This window comes from Thermothielavioides terrestris, chromosome 5 (assembly GCF_000226115.1).
Source record: "Thermothielavioides terrestris NRRL 8126 chromosome 5, complete sequence".
Taxonomy (NCBI): Eukaryota; Fungi; Ascomycota; class Sordariomycetes; order Sordariales; family Chaetomiaceae; genus Thermothielavioides; species Thermothielavioides terrestris.
Window position 1 is genome coordinate 2,543,411 of NC_016461.1, and position 19,362 is coordinate 2,562,772.

The window sequence follows — 19,362 nt, forward strand, 5'->3', positions numbered from 1 at the left end:
TAGCGATAGACGTATAAGGGGAAGATAACGAAGCTAAAGATATAGCTATAGAAGTATAAAGAGAGGGGAACGAAGACGATAATATAAAGGTTATAGCTAGTATTCTCTCGAAGAAGACTATTCTCAAAGCTATATAAAACTTTCCTAAGCCTACGAAGTATATATAGGACCTATTAAAGTTTAAGGTATATAGCGATTTACAATAATAATAGGATACTAATATTGATATACCTATAGGCGGTCTATAATATCTATTTATAGATAGATCCTTATAACCTAGATAAGTACTATAATATTAACTTCGATTATATAATTAACTTTAAATCTTTACTAATATAAATTATAGGCAACGATCCTAATAATAGCGAATATAAGCATTGTAATAAAGGTCTAGGCCTATATATAAACTACATTGTATTATAGGACAATATAGGTAATAGCTACTACGCTAGTTGCTACTATAACTTAGATAGCACTAGGTATAGCTATTTTAAAGGAAGTAGTAAATATAGTCCTTTTAATATATCTATAATATACTTTGTAGCTAATATATATATAATAGAGTTGGAGATACCTTATAAACGCTATATTACAAAGGATCTGACCCCCCTCCCTTCCCCTCTACCCCCCCCTTAGCTAATACCCAAGCTATATAAGCATTATACTACGCCTACGAAACGTAAGTCGAAGCTCGAAGTAGTTATCTCCTTTAAATGTTCACGCTCTATAACGGATATATTATCTTCCGTTAGCTTCTAACAATTCAACGATCTATATATACTTTCGTAGCCCGCTCCTCGTACAATAGTAGCTCTTACTATATACCCTGTTCTAAGAGATAAGTTTACACCCCTTATCTATAACGGTCGTTATAGGGCTAGAGAGAAGGCTATATATCTATTGAATAACGACCTTGCTACGTCTACCTATTATAGCTCGTATTATCTAAGAGAGGATAGACACTACGCTATATATAGCGAACTTGTAAGCCCTATTAAATGCGTTAACCGCTATATCAAGCTTATTTATAAGCTCTTTCTATACCTATCTACTAAAGAAGAATAGACCTTTATAGAGGCTTTTAGAGATATAGCTAACCTACTTAATATATCTATAGTGGATAAACTATAAAGGAAGGAGATGTAATTAATGAACGTAAGTTATAACGAATCTACTTAATAGGTCTACAAAGAATATACTATAAAGGAGAGAAATATATTTACTAGCTATAGGTACAAAGTATTATATACCTAGAGTATAAGATTCTAGAATAGCGTTATATACCTAGAATATAGGAATCGAATCTAGAATAGCGTTGTACACCTAGACTATAGGAGTATACAATAGCATTTAATATAGGTATAAAGCATTAGTTAGTATATAGTATACCTCGACTATAAGAATCTATAATAGCGTTTAACAACTATACTATAATATTAGTACCTCTAGGTATATAATGTTTATAAGCTTCCCGCCTTACCTCCCTAAATCCGATAAGTATATATAAACATTATAAATATCTATAACCTAAGATATAGCTATATAAAACTAGCTATAAGAAAATATAGGCTCTCGAGAATCGATACTAATATAAGAAAAAGACTACCTTTAAGACTTATTAATAGTCATTGTAAAGCAAAGGCGAACTAGAAACTGCCTACGAACAATAATATAAAGAAAGTCCTCCTCTATAGAACTTAACTTAATCTTTGGAATCATCTATAACTACCTAGCAAAGTTACCTATTAAAATTCGCCCTTTAATAATAGACGAAGCAAACCGAGTTACAACTAGCTAAGTCTTATTATAGAGCCTACTACTAGGGTCAAGGTTTCAAAGTAAAAGAATAGGGGCTCCAACCTTTAAGGTTAGGATAGTAGGTAGAATAGAAGCGAAGTCTAAAGAAAATAAAAAATTAGGAGATAATATAGGAGCGTTAAGATCCTTAGTATTAGGAGGGTTTTCTACCTCGTTAATAGAGAGATATCGAAATTCCTGACCTAGAACTAAAGAAATAATAGCTACGTTGACAGAGCTTATAGTAGCGTTACAAAGGCAAAGAATCACTTAGTTTATAAATACTGTTAAGTCCATTGTAGTATATTTAAATAGGTGTATAGGATAGACCTAATCAACTAACTACTCTTATATAGAATAGAGTATAAAGGGGGGGAGAGGATCAATAGAGCTATAGAAATGAGGATTATAACTTAGATCTTATAACCAACTTACAAAAGTATAGTTGTTAGTATTAGCTCTCTATACTCGTATATTCTTAGTCAGTTTCTAGACCTATAGCTAAGGCCAGATTAGTGAGTTCTATAAATAGGTTTAAATAATATAATACTTATCACTGTTATAGACAATAGGCAAGATTTATATAAAGTCCCCCCCTAATATAACTAGAACCCCTTCAAATAGGCTATTATAGTCGCGAATGTCTTATAATATATAGTCGATAGCCTCGAAGTAGTAGCAATACTATATTGGAACCTCGTCCTAGATAATAAGCTTAGTACATTGCAAAAGAGCTATAAGCTAAGTGTTCTTCTAGACTATATAAGTACTAGCGTCTATAATGTTGATCGGAATTTTAAAATAGCTATAAGAAGTATAGCTACTATCAAGAAGAAGAGCTACAAAGCTAGAAGAAGCAATATAAAGGACAATATACCTTTACGAATAAAAGAAAGAAGAGAGACAACGATATAAAAAGGTTTTACTAGTCCTATTAGCGCCTTAGATAAAAAAATAAGCTATTTTAGGGTATAAGTCGACTATAGCTATAATCTCTATAAAGAGCGTAGCTTAGCCAACGTTTAACTAAGATCAAATACTTGTAAATAGGGCCTTCTACTCTTAACGGTTATAACTGAGCTCCGTTTATAAAAGGGGGTTCCGCTCTATATCCTCCTAACGGTAATAGATAGCTAGTAAACCAAAGTTAGCTAAACACTTATTACTATTAGCCAATAGCTAATTTAATAAAAAGAGCCTAAAGTCGAAATATAGTTCCTCTAAGTTTAATAGAACATCTATAAAACGTTTAAAGTAGTATAGAAGATCATTGTAAAAAGAATTATAAAACTATAACTATAGTACTACTAGGTCTGCAATATCGTTAGAAAGGAGGCTAATAGTAAAAAGCTTACGAAGAGTATACCCTATTTACTAGCCTATAGCTTCGGTAAAATATATAATCTAGCTTTAGTCGAAGTCAAGTAAACTAGCTATAATATAAGTAGCCTAGAACGTAGAATATTTATAGCTATCTATAGTCTATAAATAGGTAAACGACTAAGCGCTTAGAACTGAATAAAGGAGAAGACGAAGAAAATACCGTTTATCTATAGTAGGAGGAACGTAATATATATACTTAATAGCAATACTACGAATATAGGGCTTCTACTCTTATAACTACTTATCCTAGACGAAGTATAAAGGAAAATCGATATAAAGGATATTATAAATATCTTTATAGGCTACGTTGTAAGTAAAAAACTCTTCTAGCTCTATAGTTCTACGTTCTAAAGCCTCTATAAGCTCTTTAAGAGTGCTATCTACCTAGAAAACAATATATTGCTAATGCTCAAGATAGACTAGAAAGTGTTACAGACTAGGCTATATCTAGGCTAGGTATATAGGGCTACGCCTAGGATCTATAGCGGTCCTATAACGGGCCCGCTATAGGCCCGAGGCGGACCCGCCTCGCGCCTAGAATAACATTGGCCTAAGCCCCCTATATACGAGCCCCTGAAAACTCTATATACGAGACCCGTAGCCTATACTTCTCCTTTTCTCTCCCTAAGGTAGTTGAATAGAATATCGTACACTTATCTATAGACGCTATAAGGCTAGCACATTATAGTTCAACTACCTTTAGGCAAATAGAGCAGTTGTTGCTTCTAAGTATAGACGAAAGTAGTATACCAAGCGTTTCGACGTCGGTACTAAGTAGACTAGACGTTATTATAAACAACCTAAACGTCCTATAAGTTCTAGACCTAGACTAGGTCTATAAACACTTCCAAGTCTTATAAAAAACGATTATATAGTAGAATATAACTATCGAGGAACTCTATATAGCCTAGATCGCTATAGCTTAGACTATAAACGCCTCTATAGTAGCCTACGCCCTAGCTCCGACGATTAACGCTATAGCTCTAGTAGCTCCTAGGATATAGCGGAAGCGCCTCCCTATAGGACAACCCTTCGACGATAAGAAGGAACTCTTTACTATCTAGAGGGCTATAATAGCGTATATCCTAATAGCGGACTAGGACTTTATCGGAGGCCTTTACGACTAGTAGATATTTATTTAGGGGAACCTTAGCTAGGGAGTTTAAGCTAAGGTCGCGATCTTCTATAAGTTAGAAGGGCCCTACTATAATTATAACCTAAAAGCGTTCTTTAAGTACTTTACAACTATTTATATAGACCCCTATAAATAGGTTATAGCCTTGATAGAGCTAGATATACTCCACTAGGGAGATAATAAGCTATTCTCCTCCTTCCTTATTCGCTTTAAGGCAAAGCTATCGAAAGCTAAAGGACTCAATTAGAGCAACGAAGTACGACTTATTAGACTATAACGATGCCTTTCCCTAAAGTTGAAGTATATTGTAGTAGGACGAGGGGTTCTATAGAACGACTATACTATAGCCGTTGTAAAATACTATAAGATTACTATCGACCTAGAGGCCTTTCATCTAGAGGAACGATATTAGTGGTCCTAGGGTAAACAACTAGGGCCTAATACAAATATAGAGAAGGATATAGACAGAGATATACCGATAACTAAGATTAATATAGCTTATACTATCTTCGCTTAGGGGGAAGCTAACAAAGGCTATAGAGGAAAGTAGTAGTAGAACAGAGGAAAGTGAAGCGCGAACGTACTATAGGTAAAGTAGGTAAACAACGAAGTATATATAGTACGTTAATAGGCCAAAGCCTATATCCGTTATAAGCGCTAAGGTCACTTTATAGCTACCTATCCTTTCGCCTTAGCTAAGAGGCTAGCTCCTTAGATCGATATCAATAAGCTAAAGGCTAAGGAATAAGTAGAGGAGGACTCCTCCTCTAAGGAGGAGGAGGGAAAAGAGTAGCCCTTATACAAAGTTTTATATAAGGGCCGAAAAGACCTAGCTATTTATAGAACGAGTTTATAGAGATTAGAGAGAGAATAGATAAGCTACTTTTTTTAATTTTCGTTTTCCTAAACTCCTCTAATTTTATAAATATATAAATAGATAATAGGTACTAAAGCTATAAAGCTATTAGCAAAAGAGTATATTAGTGGTTAAGGATTAAGTAAATAAGTCTATTAACTCTTTATACTCTAGGCGTTATAGTTAAAGGGGTATAAATTATAAAGAAAATTATATATATCGCCTAGGTTATAATAGATATTAATAGATAGATCAATGTTACTATATTCTATATAGTCCTAGGACTAGCCTATAACGTTATTCTAAAGCTCCTTTAGATAAACTATTACGAGATTATATTAGATTTAGCTAATAAAGTCCTTACTATCAATTTACAAAATAGCCTATAGGTATATAAGTGCTCCTTATAACAAAAAGAAACTAACACTACTTTAATCATAGGTATAGTATTTACAAGCTTAGCCTATAGGGTATAAAAAAAGAAGTCTAAAGGAGCCTAAGACACGTTCCTTATCACTAGTATCTACAAGATAACCACTATACTAGGGGTAGCCGTCTCCTAGCCCAACGTCGACCTAGACCCGAAGATCGCTCTACCAAAGGAGCTATAAGACTTCGCTAACCTCTTCGACAAAGAAAAGGCGAACGGTCTACCCCTCTATCGGGGGGAGGCCGACCATTATATCCGTCTTAAGACAAGCTTAGATAAGAAATCTCCTAAGCTCCTATAGGGACCCTTATACAATATACTAAAGGACTATCTTTTAGAGATTTAGAAGTAGGTCGTAGACCTAATAGATAAAGGATAGATCTAAGTAAGCTCCTTATCGGCGATTGCCCTAGTCCTTTTTATAAAGAAGCTAAGAAAGGGATAGAAGTTCTATATAGATTACTAGGCTTTAAACAAGATTACTAAGTAGGACTAGTACCTATTCCCTTTAATTAAGAAGACTCTCTAGTCTCTAGCTAAGGCTAAATAGCTTATAAAGCTAGACGTTAGAGCTATCTTCTATTATATCTAGATAGCTAAGGGGGATAAGCACCTTATAGCGTTTTATATAAGGTTTAGGCTATTTAAATAGCTAGTCTACCCCTTTAGGCTTATAGGTATTTCTACAATGTTCTAGAGATATATTAACAACGCCTTTAGCTTAACGCTAAAGGACTATATAACGATATACCTTAATAATATCTTAGTATACTTAAGTAGGAGCTAGAAGGACTATATAAGGAAGGTATATAAAGTCCTCTAAAGGCTAAGGGATATAGGCCTTAACCTAGACCTTAAGAAGTATACGTTTATAGTAAAGGAAGTTAAGTACCTAGAGTATATTGTAGAGGTAAGAGTCTATATCCACTCTAACCCTAAGAAGATTAAGGCTATCTATAAATAGGAGGTACCCTATAAAGTCTAAGGAGTATAAAGCTTCCTTAGGTTCACTAACTTCTATTGTAACTTTATCTCTAACTTCTCTAAGAAAATAGCCCTATTAATACGTCTTATCTATAAAAATGTCCTATTCTACTAGGGCAAAGAGGAATAAGAGGCCTTCGATATACTTAAGGCTACATTTATATTAGAGCCGATCCTCGCCTAGTAGGATCCTAAGAGGGAGACAATCGTAGAAGTGGACTATTCCGATATAGCACTTAGCGAGTACTTGTCTTAGCGAAGGGAGGATAGAGTCCTTTACCCTATAGCCTACTACTCTATAAAACTAAGCTCTATTAAATATAATTATACTATTTACAATAAAGAGCTATTAGCTATTATCTTATACCTTAAGGCTTAGTCAATAGAGCTTCGAAGCGTAGTAGCCCCCTTTATTATCTTGACCAACTATAAGAATCTTAAGTACTTCACTTAGCTATATCCAATTAGCGAACGACAGGCTAAATAGGCGAAGATACTCTCCTTATTCAACTTTAAACTAAAGTACTAGCTAGGATCCTAGGCTTCGTACTCTAATACATTCTCCTAGCGTAAGTAAGACAAGCCTAAAGACAACCAATGTATTGCCTAGCTACTTCCTCTAATCAAGGTATACTAGACCAATATATAGGAGGAGGCTAAGCTACCTATAGGAGAAACGCTCTTCGAAAATAAGTAGCTCGCTGCCCTATAGAACAAAGGTGTTACTAGAGACGAGCACTACACTTATTAGCTCTAAGCTATCTACGATAGAGCTTAGAAGTTTCCTAAAGAGGCGAATATAGTATAAACCTAGATCGTAGACTACTCCCTTAATACGTAAGGCGCACTCTAGTTCTATAGCCGTCTCTAGCTCCTTATATAAGAGCCCCTAACTACTATAATTATTTAATGGATTTATAACTTAGCTATATTAGGATACCTAGGGCGTAATAGGCTATTTAAAATGCTTTAGAGAGATTATTACTAGGACCTTATATCATCTAATATAAAGTAGTTCATTAGGAACTACAATCAGTGCTACTAAAGTAAGATCTCTCAACAACTACGTTAAAGGCTCCTATAGCCCTTGCCTATCCTCGATCGCTTCTAGAAATAGATCTCTATTGACTTTATAACCGACCTCTCTATAAGAGATAAAGGAGCGCCTAGCTACCTTATAGTAATCACTAACTATCTCTCTAAATATATATAGCTTAAGGCAATATACTCGATAAAAGTGGAAAAGTATATCCTTCGATTCTATAACGTATAGTAGCATTTCTATAGGTTCCTAACCTAAATTATAACCGACTATAGGTCAGACTAGCTAAATAGGTTCTAAACCGTATTGTATAAGGCGGTAAGGGTAGAGCAACTCCTATCGACTTTTTACTATCCCTAGACAAATAGAGGAATAGAGTAGGTCAACCAAGAGGTATAGACAATCCTCTAGATCTTCGTCTCCTTTATATAGTACAACTAGCCTAAACATCTCTTAGTTTATCAGTTTATACTCAATAATAGAGACTTGTCTATAACTAGAGTAAGCTCAAACTACCTCTTCTATAGGTTTGATATAAGCCTTATACAACTTATTACAATCCTAATAGCGTCTATAGCATCCCTAGAAGATTGTACTACTAGGTTCCTCCATCATTTGAAGAAAGGGATAGAATAGACCTAAGTAGCTATTATATATATATAGTAGCGACAGTAGATAAATATAAACTACTTCTACCACCTAGCTAAAAGGTTCTAGGTAGGGGACGAGGTATAGCTCTCTCTATATAATATAAAGACGAACCGCCTTAGTAAGAAGCTCAACTAGCTAAATACTAAGTATAAGGTAGTTATAATACCGACTTTGCTAACAGTGACGCTCAATGTACTAAACGGTCTATACCTAACCTTCTATATTGACTTAATTAAATAAATGGCTTTCGACCTACTCCCTTTATAGAAAGTTATAAATAAGAGACTAGACCCTATATAAGTTATATTAGAGAAGGGTATTCCCTAATAGGAATATAAGGTAAAGGCGATCCTTAAAGCTTAGAACGTAAAAGGGAGAGGGAATAACTACGATATATATATTAAGTAGATAGGTTACAATAAACTAATATAGAAGCCTTTAAAGAACTTCCTAGAGACTACTATATTCAATAAGTTCGAATAAGAGTAGAGAAATATATAATATAATAATAAGCCAATATCGAACTAAAAGAGGAAAAAGAAACATTGTATTTGTATATAGACTACCCTATAAAGACTAGCTACTTAGATAAATACAACTATATAGATATAGGAAAACTACGATACGCCTAAGTCCAGTTATCCTCTTAAACCTAGATAGAACGGAACTATATATAAAAAAACAATAGGACATATTAGCGGCGTCACTTATTCAAGGTCTATAACGGGACCTATATTAATAATCTTTTCCTTATCTTCGAATAGGTATATAGGCGAAGTAGGTATATAAGGGAGTAGAGTAGCAACGTAAAGGGTTTGAGGCGAAGGCTATATATACGCTTGACAGGTATATAATACGTCCTCCACCGAGGAGGAAAGGCGTCGACTATAGTATAGGTTATAGGCGGAGGAACGTATATAAGGAAAGTGGTAAAGGCGGGACCCCTAAGGGGTATAGATGGGCAAGGGGGCAGTAAACATAATAATATAGTCTATAAAACGTGAATTCGTCTTTAGGACAATTGCCTAAGACTACGCTATAGTATAAATAGCCTCTACGATATACCGATTCTCTTACTAGGAGGAATCGAGATATTACACTATATATTTAACTAAGCGGCTATAATGCTATATAGCGAAATTGTCCTAAAGAGCCTAGTATAGAACTAAGGCTCTTCGCCAACCTAGGGTCGAAGAAGATAAAGGGGGGGCTAGAAGCGTATTAAATATAAAGGTAAAGTGTACTAGAGACCGATATTACAAGGCTATACCAATTACGTTATAGAAGCTATATACAAAAGTACTAAATTATAGCGTTAAGATAGTACAATAGGCCAACTTAGTCTTAGTCTTCTTCTAGGCGAGCTTAGTAATAGCTTAGTTATTAATATAAAACTTGACTAAGCGTTTTAGACCAATATATAGAGAGGCATTTATCGCCTAAAGTACTAGATCCTAACGGCATTTAGTATAGGCTTTAGTACATTCTAAGTAGCTTTCTCCCTAGCTCTAAATGTAATCCACTAAGTTACTATAAAGAAGCTACTTAATACAATTGAGGTAGACGTCTCCCTCCTCCTTTGGGAGAGCATTATCCTTATCGTTAAAATCTCCTTCTACAATATAGCTACTAATAGTGCAATGAAAGGAGTTGCTATAGTTATTATAGTTTTATCTAAGACGCTATTAGCTTCTAGTCCAAAGCCAGAGTAGGCTCGATATAGGGTAATGTATATTACGATCTTAGTTATTGTCCTCTCTAGGACGACGTTCCTTACCGCTATCTCTAAGAAAAGCAACTACTATCGACATTATAGTAAATAAGTCTTAGAAATATATTAGAATCGTAAAGGAAATAGGAAGCTACTATAGAGGGCGAAGCAAGTAGATAGAATATATATAAGCTATATATATAGAGGAGGCGGCTAAGGGACTAAGCGAATATAAAGAGGAAGGATTATAAGACAAGTCAAGTATAAAATAGAAACGCAACGGATATAGTTAGTAAAGTGGTTAGATATATAATAACGACGACAAGGCTAATATAATAGGAGCATAGACGCTAGACAACTTGAGAAGAGCAGCGAAGTGGGGCCATGCAGGATGCAGAGGCATGTGTATTGAGAGAGGTGCTCCTCTCAAGCTGGGTGGGAGGAGCGCCGAGGTCTATATACATGTGTGGGCAGAGCTGACATGTGCCCCCTGAGCGCAGGGAGCCTGGCAGATAGAGTCACGTGTGCACTAGCACGCGACACACCCCCCAGACAGACTCTCAGGAGGCTGTCTGTGGAACACGCATGCTGGGCACTGACTCTGGAGCTCGCACTGCCAGGCGCATTGAACTGTGGCCTCCGGTATTGATCCCACCATTGCGCGCAGCCGCCGCCATTGTGCAAGTTGTCCGCGCGCCATTGTGTACGCGTTGTGGCGCGTGCGTTGGCGAATTGCGTGCTGCGCTGAATGCGGTCAGACCCAGGGGCGCCAAAGTTGACATTCAGGGGCGCTGTCGTTGGCATTGTTGCGAGCGCCATTGATCGCATTGTGCGCAGTTCCCAATTGCGCAGCGCGTTCCATCCCCATCCTCCATTCAGGCGCGTATCTTGAATCGTGCCGCCTCGATTGTGGGTGCAGGTTGCGCAATTGAGCATTGCGATCATTCGCATGTGTGCCATTGTGGCCTTTGTTGCCCAACGTCTTGAATGCACGCCCACCATTGCTACCCATTGTTGCATTCGCGCCATGCAGACAATACCGCAGTGCCGCAGGCCGGTCGATGGCTGCACTCCTGGAAGTATTTAATCATGGTGAGTGCGCCTCAAACCATCTCCCGAACTCTTCCTCTGCAGACCGCGAGCAACAGCAGCAGCATCAGCAACAACAACAACATCAACAACAACAACCATGCCGTCCTCTGCTCGCCTCGCCGCTCTCGAGAAGGCCCGCGCCGCCAAGGCGGCCAAGAACAAGCCTCCCCCGCTCCCGGCCACCCCCACCAAGGCTGGCGCTGGCGCCAGCAAGAAGTGAGCACACCACAATCTGCCCGACTGGCGCGGCGCGTACATCCGCGTCTCTGACACTTGCAGCAGGACCCCCGCCACGCCGAAGACCCCCTCCAAGCGTGCGGCGCCCCCCTCCTCCTCCTCCTCCTCTTCGGAGGATGAGGAGGAGGAGGGCGCCCTGAGAGAGCAGCCCTGCCTGGGTTGCCTGAAGTCCGCCATGCGCGGCAAGAGCTCTGGGGAGTGCCGGGAGGCCCCCGGCAAAGCGGCCCGGTGCGCGCGCTGTGCGCGCGGCAAGAAGTGTCGCTCCATGTAAGTCTGTCAGCACAGTTGCAAGGCGCACGGTACTGATGAATCAGCCCCGCGAGTGTGCTCCCCGCCGCCAAGCACTTCCTGGCCCTGATGCAGGGGCGCCAGGAGCCCAAGGCCAATCTCGTGAGTACAAATGAAAAGACAAAGGAAAAGAGCTAGTCTGACTGTGTGTGGTAGGACCAGAAGACGCTGCGCGCCACCCTGCGCGCCCTCCTCGCCATGGAGTGCGAGGACGCCGACGCCGAGGATGACGACGACGATGACGACGAGCGCGCGCCCGCGCCCGCCAAGGGCAAGGGCAAGGGCAAGGCAAAGGCGGCCGCGCCCACCAAGAAGTCCAAGAAGGCCAAGAAGGCCAAGAAGGAGGAGAGCGAGGAGGAGGACGAGGATGAGGACGAGAGCGAGGAGGAGGCTGCTCCGGGCTTTGACCCGGAGGCGCTGGCGCGTGGTGTGGCGGCGGCGGTGCTGGCCGCCATGACTCCCAAGAAGAAGAAGGGTGGCAAGTAGTTCCGCGTTGTTGTTTGTTGTTTCGCGGGTGCGGGCACCCCCCAGTCTGTTTTGCGCCGGCGTGCGCTCCTGTGTTTAGTTTGTTTTTTACTCAAGCCTTGCGTTCCTGTCCCCCTGATCGTCTCCCTGCACCATATGACGCACATCCTGCAGGTTGAGGAGCTCCCTGAAGTGCTCGAACTTCTGGCGAGTCAACACCTTCGTAAGCCCATCTGCAGGCATCTCAGCAGTTGGCAAGTACGCGACCTCGAAAGATCCCTTCGCGTGTTCCTGACGCAGCCACATGTTGTGGATGTCAACATGACGCAGGCGAGTGCTGATGCGTTCGTTCTCTCCCACCACGAGCCGGATGGTCTGCGTGTTGTCACAGAACACAGTCCAAGGCACACCCAGCTCAAGTTGCAGGTCGCTGAGGAAACGCTTGAACGCCATTGTCTCCCGCGCTGCGGTGGACAGAGCGAGGAGCTCCGCCTCCGTAGACGAGGTGGTGACTGTATCTTGGCGCGCAGCCTTCCAATGAACGAGCCCACCGAACAGAGAGATGAGATAGCCTTGTGACGACCTGCGCGTATCAGGATCATCCGCATGCGACGCGTCCCCTGCGATGAGCAAGATTTGCGTGGGAGCAGCATCCTGCGGCACACCCCCGAACTGAATAGCGAGGAAGCGCGTGCCAAACAGGTAGGAGATTGCATGCTTTGCAGCATCAATGTGTGTCCCCGAGGGGTTCGTCAGGAAGTGCGAGAGCAACGATGCCGGGAACGCGACCTCCGCGCGCAGTACGACCGCGGCGTAGAGTAGCGATCCAACAAGCTCCTGGAACAGCCTGATCTGCGCTCGAGTGGCAGTGCCAGTGAACTTGCGGAGTTCCATTACAGGGAGAGGGATGCTTGGAAAGGTGATTTGATCCGCGAGACCGAAGCGCTTCGCAATCTTCTCGATGTACTGGTCAAGGCAGAGCCAGATCTTGCGTTGCGCGCGGTCGCGGATCACCCTGATGCCCAGGAACCAAGCCACGTCCCCCTTTTCGTGCACTTCGTACTTCGCTTTCAGAGCGTCGATGATCCTCTGAGCTGTCTCCGCGTGGTCTCTGTGGTAGAAGACTAGGTAGTCGTCCACGTAGAACAGCACGAGCACGCGCCGTTGGCGATCGAAGAACAAGCATGGCTCCTCAGGCGAAGCTGTGAGGCCGAGCTTCCGAAGTGTGCCGGAGAACTCTCGGTACCAGAGCAACGGAGACTCTCGCAAGCCGTACAGAGCTCTCTGCAGTTCCACAAGAAATCCAGGCTCTTCGAACCCCTCAGGCATCTCGCAAACAACACCCTCAGGCAGGTCCGCATTCAAGAACGCCTGCGCTACGTCGAACTGCTTGACCTCAAGATCAAACTGCGCGGCGATAGCCATCATTGTGCGGAACGAGCGCGCTGCGAGTGTGGCTGCATAAGTGCTTTGCAGAGTAGTGAGCTCCTGAAGGTCGCCTCGAACGCAGATGCGAGACTTGCACTTCTCGAGGTTGCCATTCTGATCGAACTTGTAGACGAAAACCCACTTCAGAGGGAGTGGTCTTCCTTTGAAGGTCTCGCGCCGAATCTTGCGCCATGTCTTCCTGTTGACGAGATTGCGAATCTCTTCCTCAGCCGCTTTGATGAACTCGGGCCCTTGAGGGTGGTTGGCGAGATCCCTCCAGCGCTTAGGAAGCTTGGCGAGGTCGTCAAAATGCACCCGGGGCCTGCTTGGCGTTGCCCCAGGACGCGCGTCACGATGTTGGCGGACTGCCGCCGCGAAAACCGCATGCAATGTGCGGTGCTGGATGCTGTCGCCCTCCTGCAGAGCGATTACAGGGTCATCCAAAAATGTGTGGCTGAACGAATGCCACGCGTGCTGATCTGGTACGTCGATGCTCTCCTCATGGTACATGGGGGCTGCGAAGCACACCAGACCGCCGCTTCCGCCTGCACCGCCGCCGGGAGACTGTCTACGGATCCGTCTTGAGTAACGAGTTGGTGGTCCGTATACCTTGCGCACGTACTTGCGCTTCTCCCTCGCTGGCGTGGCTGCGGGTGTTCCAGAATCAGGCTGAGAACCATGGTTTGAGGCGTCTTCCCAGTCGTCTGGAGCCTCTGGCTGATCGCCAGGGCGGTCGACCTCCTCTTCACTGCTAGGAGTATCGACTGCGGCAGCACTTGCCGTCGTGCTGCCCTGGCTGGCACTCCTAGTTGTGCCGCCAGCGACGCTGCTACTGGCGTCTCCGATAACTGCATCAGGGGCCTCCGATGATGCAGTTCCCACCGGTCTGCTGTCACTGCTAGCACCGTGATCAGCAGGGGGGCCGCTCCCTCCAAAACCGTCCGGGCGTTCCTGGCGCGGCTCCGGTGTTGGTTCTGGAGTGTAAAGACCACCAGTGGGCTCCTCACCCGAACTCTGGCCGCGATGCTCGAGTACTTCCGCACCCCCCAGACAGGATGGAGAGTGGGGAGGAGCCTGCCCTTCCGGTTCCCGTTCAGTCACACCCCCCAGATGTCCTGGAGAGCCGGGAACCGTCACTGGGTCTTCATGGGCATCTGTAACTCCGAACGGCACTGCCTCGGCGTCCCGAGGCTCTATGGGGAGTTCGATGAGCTCAACAACCTTTCTGGCGACTGCCACCGATTGAGCATCAAGCTGCTCCTCTCCCTCCCGGTAGAACGTGCGTTCGTCAAAGGTCACGTTGCGCGTTGTGATGACCTTCCTGAGTTTCGGTACCCAGATGCGGTAAATGTTGGACGCCCTGTATCCAACAAGATACCCGATGTGCGCTCTGGGCTTGACCTTCCCAGCACGCCTCTCAATCCCCTTTTCGCGTTCCTTCGTCAGCGGGTACGCTCGGCAGCCGTACGCATAAACGCCGCCCCAGTTAGGGCGCAGGTCGGCAGTCAGGGAATGCACGAGACCGGGCTGATACCAGCGAAACCAGTGTCTGAACCAAGAGTCGAGCACCTCGTTCGGTGAGCGGTAGTTGCGAGCGCGACTTGGGCTTATGCCGTGCAAGTACGCAGCTGCAACCGTCGACTCTGGCCACAGGTTCTGAGGAAGTCCGGCGCCCGTGAGCATTGCAAGGCTCTTTGTGATAAGTTCTTTGCCTGCGCGTTCTGAACCGCCGTTGGGCTCCTTGGTATCCGAAGGCGTAACCTCCAAGTCGATGCCCTGCTCCTGCGCCCAGAGCTCGTACGCTGTGTATCCCTTGATGCCAATGACACTGGTGTCGCCATCCTGCCTGATCTTGCAGATGGGCAGCCCGAATTGGCGTTTCACCCAGCGTTCGAAGCGGACGAGCTCATCGTACACACTGTCGTGCGTCTTGCGTATGAGTGGAGTCGCGAAAAGCTTCCCACTGTACTCGTCCTTGATGACCAGCAGCCAGTTCGAGCCGTCAAGTGCCCTCGGAAAGTCGAACAGGTCCCAAGAGACCCTCCAAAATGGGCGTGGTGACGGCTTCGATGGTGGGCGGCGCGAAATAACCTGTTCCGCGTATGCCTGCGCGCATACCTCGCATTCCAGTCTGCGAGGCCCGCGAATCCGCACACCTCTGGCGTTCAAGACGAGATGTTCCAGCGCCTCTGAACTCAGATGACCAGATCTGATGTGCCAGAGAGCAGCTGGGTCTTCTCTCTCTGGGAGCGGGTCCTTGGAGGGCCTGCTCCTCCCAAAGTTCTTCACAACTGCAGCGCTCAAAGTCACAAGTCCGGCAAAGCTTCTGGGGAGCACCCGAAGGGCATCAGAGTAGGAGGAAAGAGCATTGTATTGCAAGAAGGTCAGGTTGAACTTCTCGACCAGCTGCCTGAGTACAATACTCTTCTCCAAAGTTCCCCAACGCAGCGTGCAATCCAGACCGCAGTACCAAGCGCCCTGCGCTCGAAGGCGTCTCTCAGAGACAATGTTGACGTGAAAGCCCTCGACGACAGCAACGTTGTCTATGACAAGGTCCTCAGTGTTCGGGCCGCGCGCGCCGTTCAAAACGTTCTTGATGATCCATTTGCCGCGGCCAGAGATTGGGAAGGATGTGGTGCCTGCCTCAACAGTCTCACCGCTCGTCTTGACGAACGTGCCAGGGACAAGGAGAGCCCTGTCATTGACGAGATTGACCGCTCCACAGTTGTCAAACAGAATGCACTTGCTGAGCGGGTGTGGGCCAAACTCGAGAGATGCGAACACGCCACGCGCTCCTTCGAGCTCGCTTGCGATCGCTGGGTCGATGACAGCGTGCACCTGGAGCGCTCCCGGAAATGAAGGACCCGCGCCACTATTGGAACTAGTGGTCTTGGCGTTTGACGATGCGTTCTGGATCTTCCAACCGAGCTTCTGGAGCTCCACTCGAAGGTCGTTCCAGCGCTCCTTGGCGAATCGTTGGCGCACTGCATTCACCGCGTCGTTTGGGAGCGTCACGCCGTTCAGGGATTCCCCTGTCAGAGCGTACCGAAGTTGCCGACATTCCGAGGGAAACCACCAGTGGCGAAAAGTCTTCGGCTTGCACGGGCAGTCGCGGTTCTTCTTGCGCTTCTGACTGCCCTTCTGACCGTTCTGCGCTCCTGGAAGCACGGGGTAGGCTCCAGGCTTCGGGTGGACCACCGCTTCAGCCTGGAGGATCGCCTCGAGTGAGAGAGCCAAGTCGAGAAGGGTTGGTCCTTTGCCGCCGAGCTTCTCAGTCACACTGATATCCTTCAGCATGCGAGTCGCCCACTCTGGATCCAAGCGTCTCTGCACAGTCTTGAGGAATGTGGTGACGGCTGTTGCGTCGGTGACTGCGGCGATGTTGGCCGCCCTTGCGCGGTGGAGGACCGACATGTACTCGAGAATCCAGGTCCTGGGTTCGACGCCGCTCTGGCTGCCTCTGGCAAGGACAGTTGCGTACTCCTCGGCAAGCGCAGTGAAAGTAGCGCTGTTGGAGGGTGCGATAATCTTGCGCAGCGTCTGTATAAACCCGCGTGTGCCGGTGACGTTCTCGGCCTCCATGATGTCGTGTGCGGTGTGTGCGTAGCGGTCGCTGACAGACACGTTGATCATCTCGCGGAGCTTGTTGACGGCACGGAACGCCGCAGTGTCGATGGCGGACTTCGAGAACGCCTCGCACAGCTTGAGGAATTCACGGCGGATCTCCTCCTCAGTAGGATTGGTTGACTGAGGTTCCTCGCCACGGGTGGTGGGATCGGCTGCCTTCCAGGCTTGCAGTGCAGTGTGCCACGCCTGAAGATGGCGGTCCTGGACCGCCTGACGTGCCGCACCCTGGGTGGGCTGCACAGGAAGGCCGAGCATCTCAGCCTCGGTGGCGAGCTCGGTGTCTGGGTCGATGATGTGCCAGACACGCAGGTTGTTGGCCTCTTGGCGAACAGCAGAGATCCATCTTGGCCAGTCCTTGGGGCTGTCGAGGGTTGGAAGCGCTGCAACAGCAACGGTGACGGTTTTCTCAGTTTCGAGTGTCATCTTGAAGCAAACTGAGGTGTGCTGCGTTGTTCAGACTGAACGATGGGGGTGATGTGAACTTGTGGGAGTTGTTGACGATCGAGAAAACTGGAAGTGGTTGTTGGAGAAAAGAAGAAGGATGGCCCCAACTGGGCTACACCGCTGTTATGAGTGTTGTGCGCGAACCGGGCTCATAACTGAGAAGAGCAGCGAAGTGGGGCCATGCAGGATGCAGAGGCATGTGTATTGAGAGAGGTGCTCCTCTCAAGCTGGGTGGGAGGAGCGCCGAGGTCTATATACATGTGTGGGCAGAGCTGACATGTGCCCCCTGAGCGCAGGGAGCCTGGCAGATAGAGTCACGTGTGCACTAGCACGCGACACAACTATATAGCTTATATAAGAAGAGGCCAACAATATATAAAATAAACGTTCAACGGAGCGAGCAAGAGGCGAGAAAAAACGCGAAAGGCGGAAGATATATATAGGATAGAAGCGCAATAAACGAGGAATATATACAAAGTAGGATAAAGAGAGAAATATCGATATATAAGCGGGAGGAAGACAAAGTCGTAGAAATAGAGAGAAGGCGTACACTAGAAACGAGAAAAGAACGTAGAAGGCGAGTTCACGTAAGGGGAGAGGTTTTATTGGCAATGGGTAGAGGGTCTGTTATACCCGATTAATAGATACACCTTATACAATATAGCTACTATAAAGAAGAGTATAAAGCGAGGAAAGAGCTAATCAACGTTCTATAAGAGTAAGGTAAATAAACAACCTACGGCTAGGCAGTAGGATTATAGGTAGTAGCGCTAAGCTACTTAAATACTAGGTTGGATACTGGCGTTCACTATAATCGACCCTACGCTGCGCTAGATCTGCGCCTAGCGCTATACTATATATACCCTAAACTAGCTCCCTATCTAGGAAGGGGGGGGTATATTATAGACTGGGCTATACCTAGGCTAGGTATATAGGGCTACGCCTAGGATCTATAGCGGTCCTATAACAAGCTCGCTATAGGCCTAAGGTAGACCTGCTTCGTACCTAGAATAATATCGGCCTAAGCCCCCTATATGCAAGCCCCTAAAAACTCTATATATAAGACCTATAGCCTATACTTCTCCTTTTCTCTCCCTAAGGTAGTTGAATAGAACATTGTACGCTTATCTATAGACGCTATAAGGCTAGCACGTTATAGAAAGCGATAAATAGAAGGGTACTTACGATAGATATAGAATTTAAAGAGCTATATAACTATTTCCACTAAACTAATATACTAATATTGTAAGTAGATGTCAACCTTATTAAGCTAGTTAGCTATAGAAAGTTGAACTATCGACTAATTAGTCCCTTTATAAATATACTTATATATATATTTAATAGACTTTATAGACGTATAAATCTCTATATTAATATAAGTAGTGTATTTACAAGAGAGGTAAAGGTTATAGAGTATAACCTAACGGTTGTTAAGTTGTACCTTATAGCCGTTGACCTTATAAGTAACTGTTTACCTAGTGTCTCAACGACGATAGATAGGATACCTATTTTCTAAGATAATAGTCTCCTTTGTAAACGCCTTTGGAAAGCGCTTAGAATAGCTCGCAACCCCTATATATAGGTTACAAACTATATAAGGAGAGGCAAGGTTATTGGAACTATATAGCCTATAAATTATATTACTTGCAATGACGGCCTACAACTAGCTATTAGAATCCTCTACCTCCGTTAGAAGCTTAGCCTAGATGACGCGGTCGACATTGGCAAACGTAAAAAATAGATATATAGACTCTTATAAAAGGAAAAGCAAGATATAGTAGTATAGGAGCCT

The 19,362-nt window shown here is 44.5% G+C and overlaps 1 protein-coding gene across 1 annotated transcript; it reads left to right on the plus strand.

The window, feature by feature from the left end:
• Positions 1-11,178: 11,178 nt before the first annotated feature.
• Positions 11,179-12,092, plus strand: THITE_2092009 (uncharacterized protein; the record flags this gene model as incomplete). The annotated part of the gene is made up of 4 exons (XM_003656796.1): positions 11,179-11,297; positions 11,364-11,585; positions 11,642-11,708; positions 11,763-12,092. 4 exons carry the CDS (start codon positions 11,179-11,181, stop codon positions 12,090-12,092), a joined length of 738 nt encoding a protein of 245 aa, XP_003656844.1.
• Between the last annotated feature and the right edge of the window lie 7,270 nt (positions 12,093-19,362).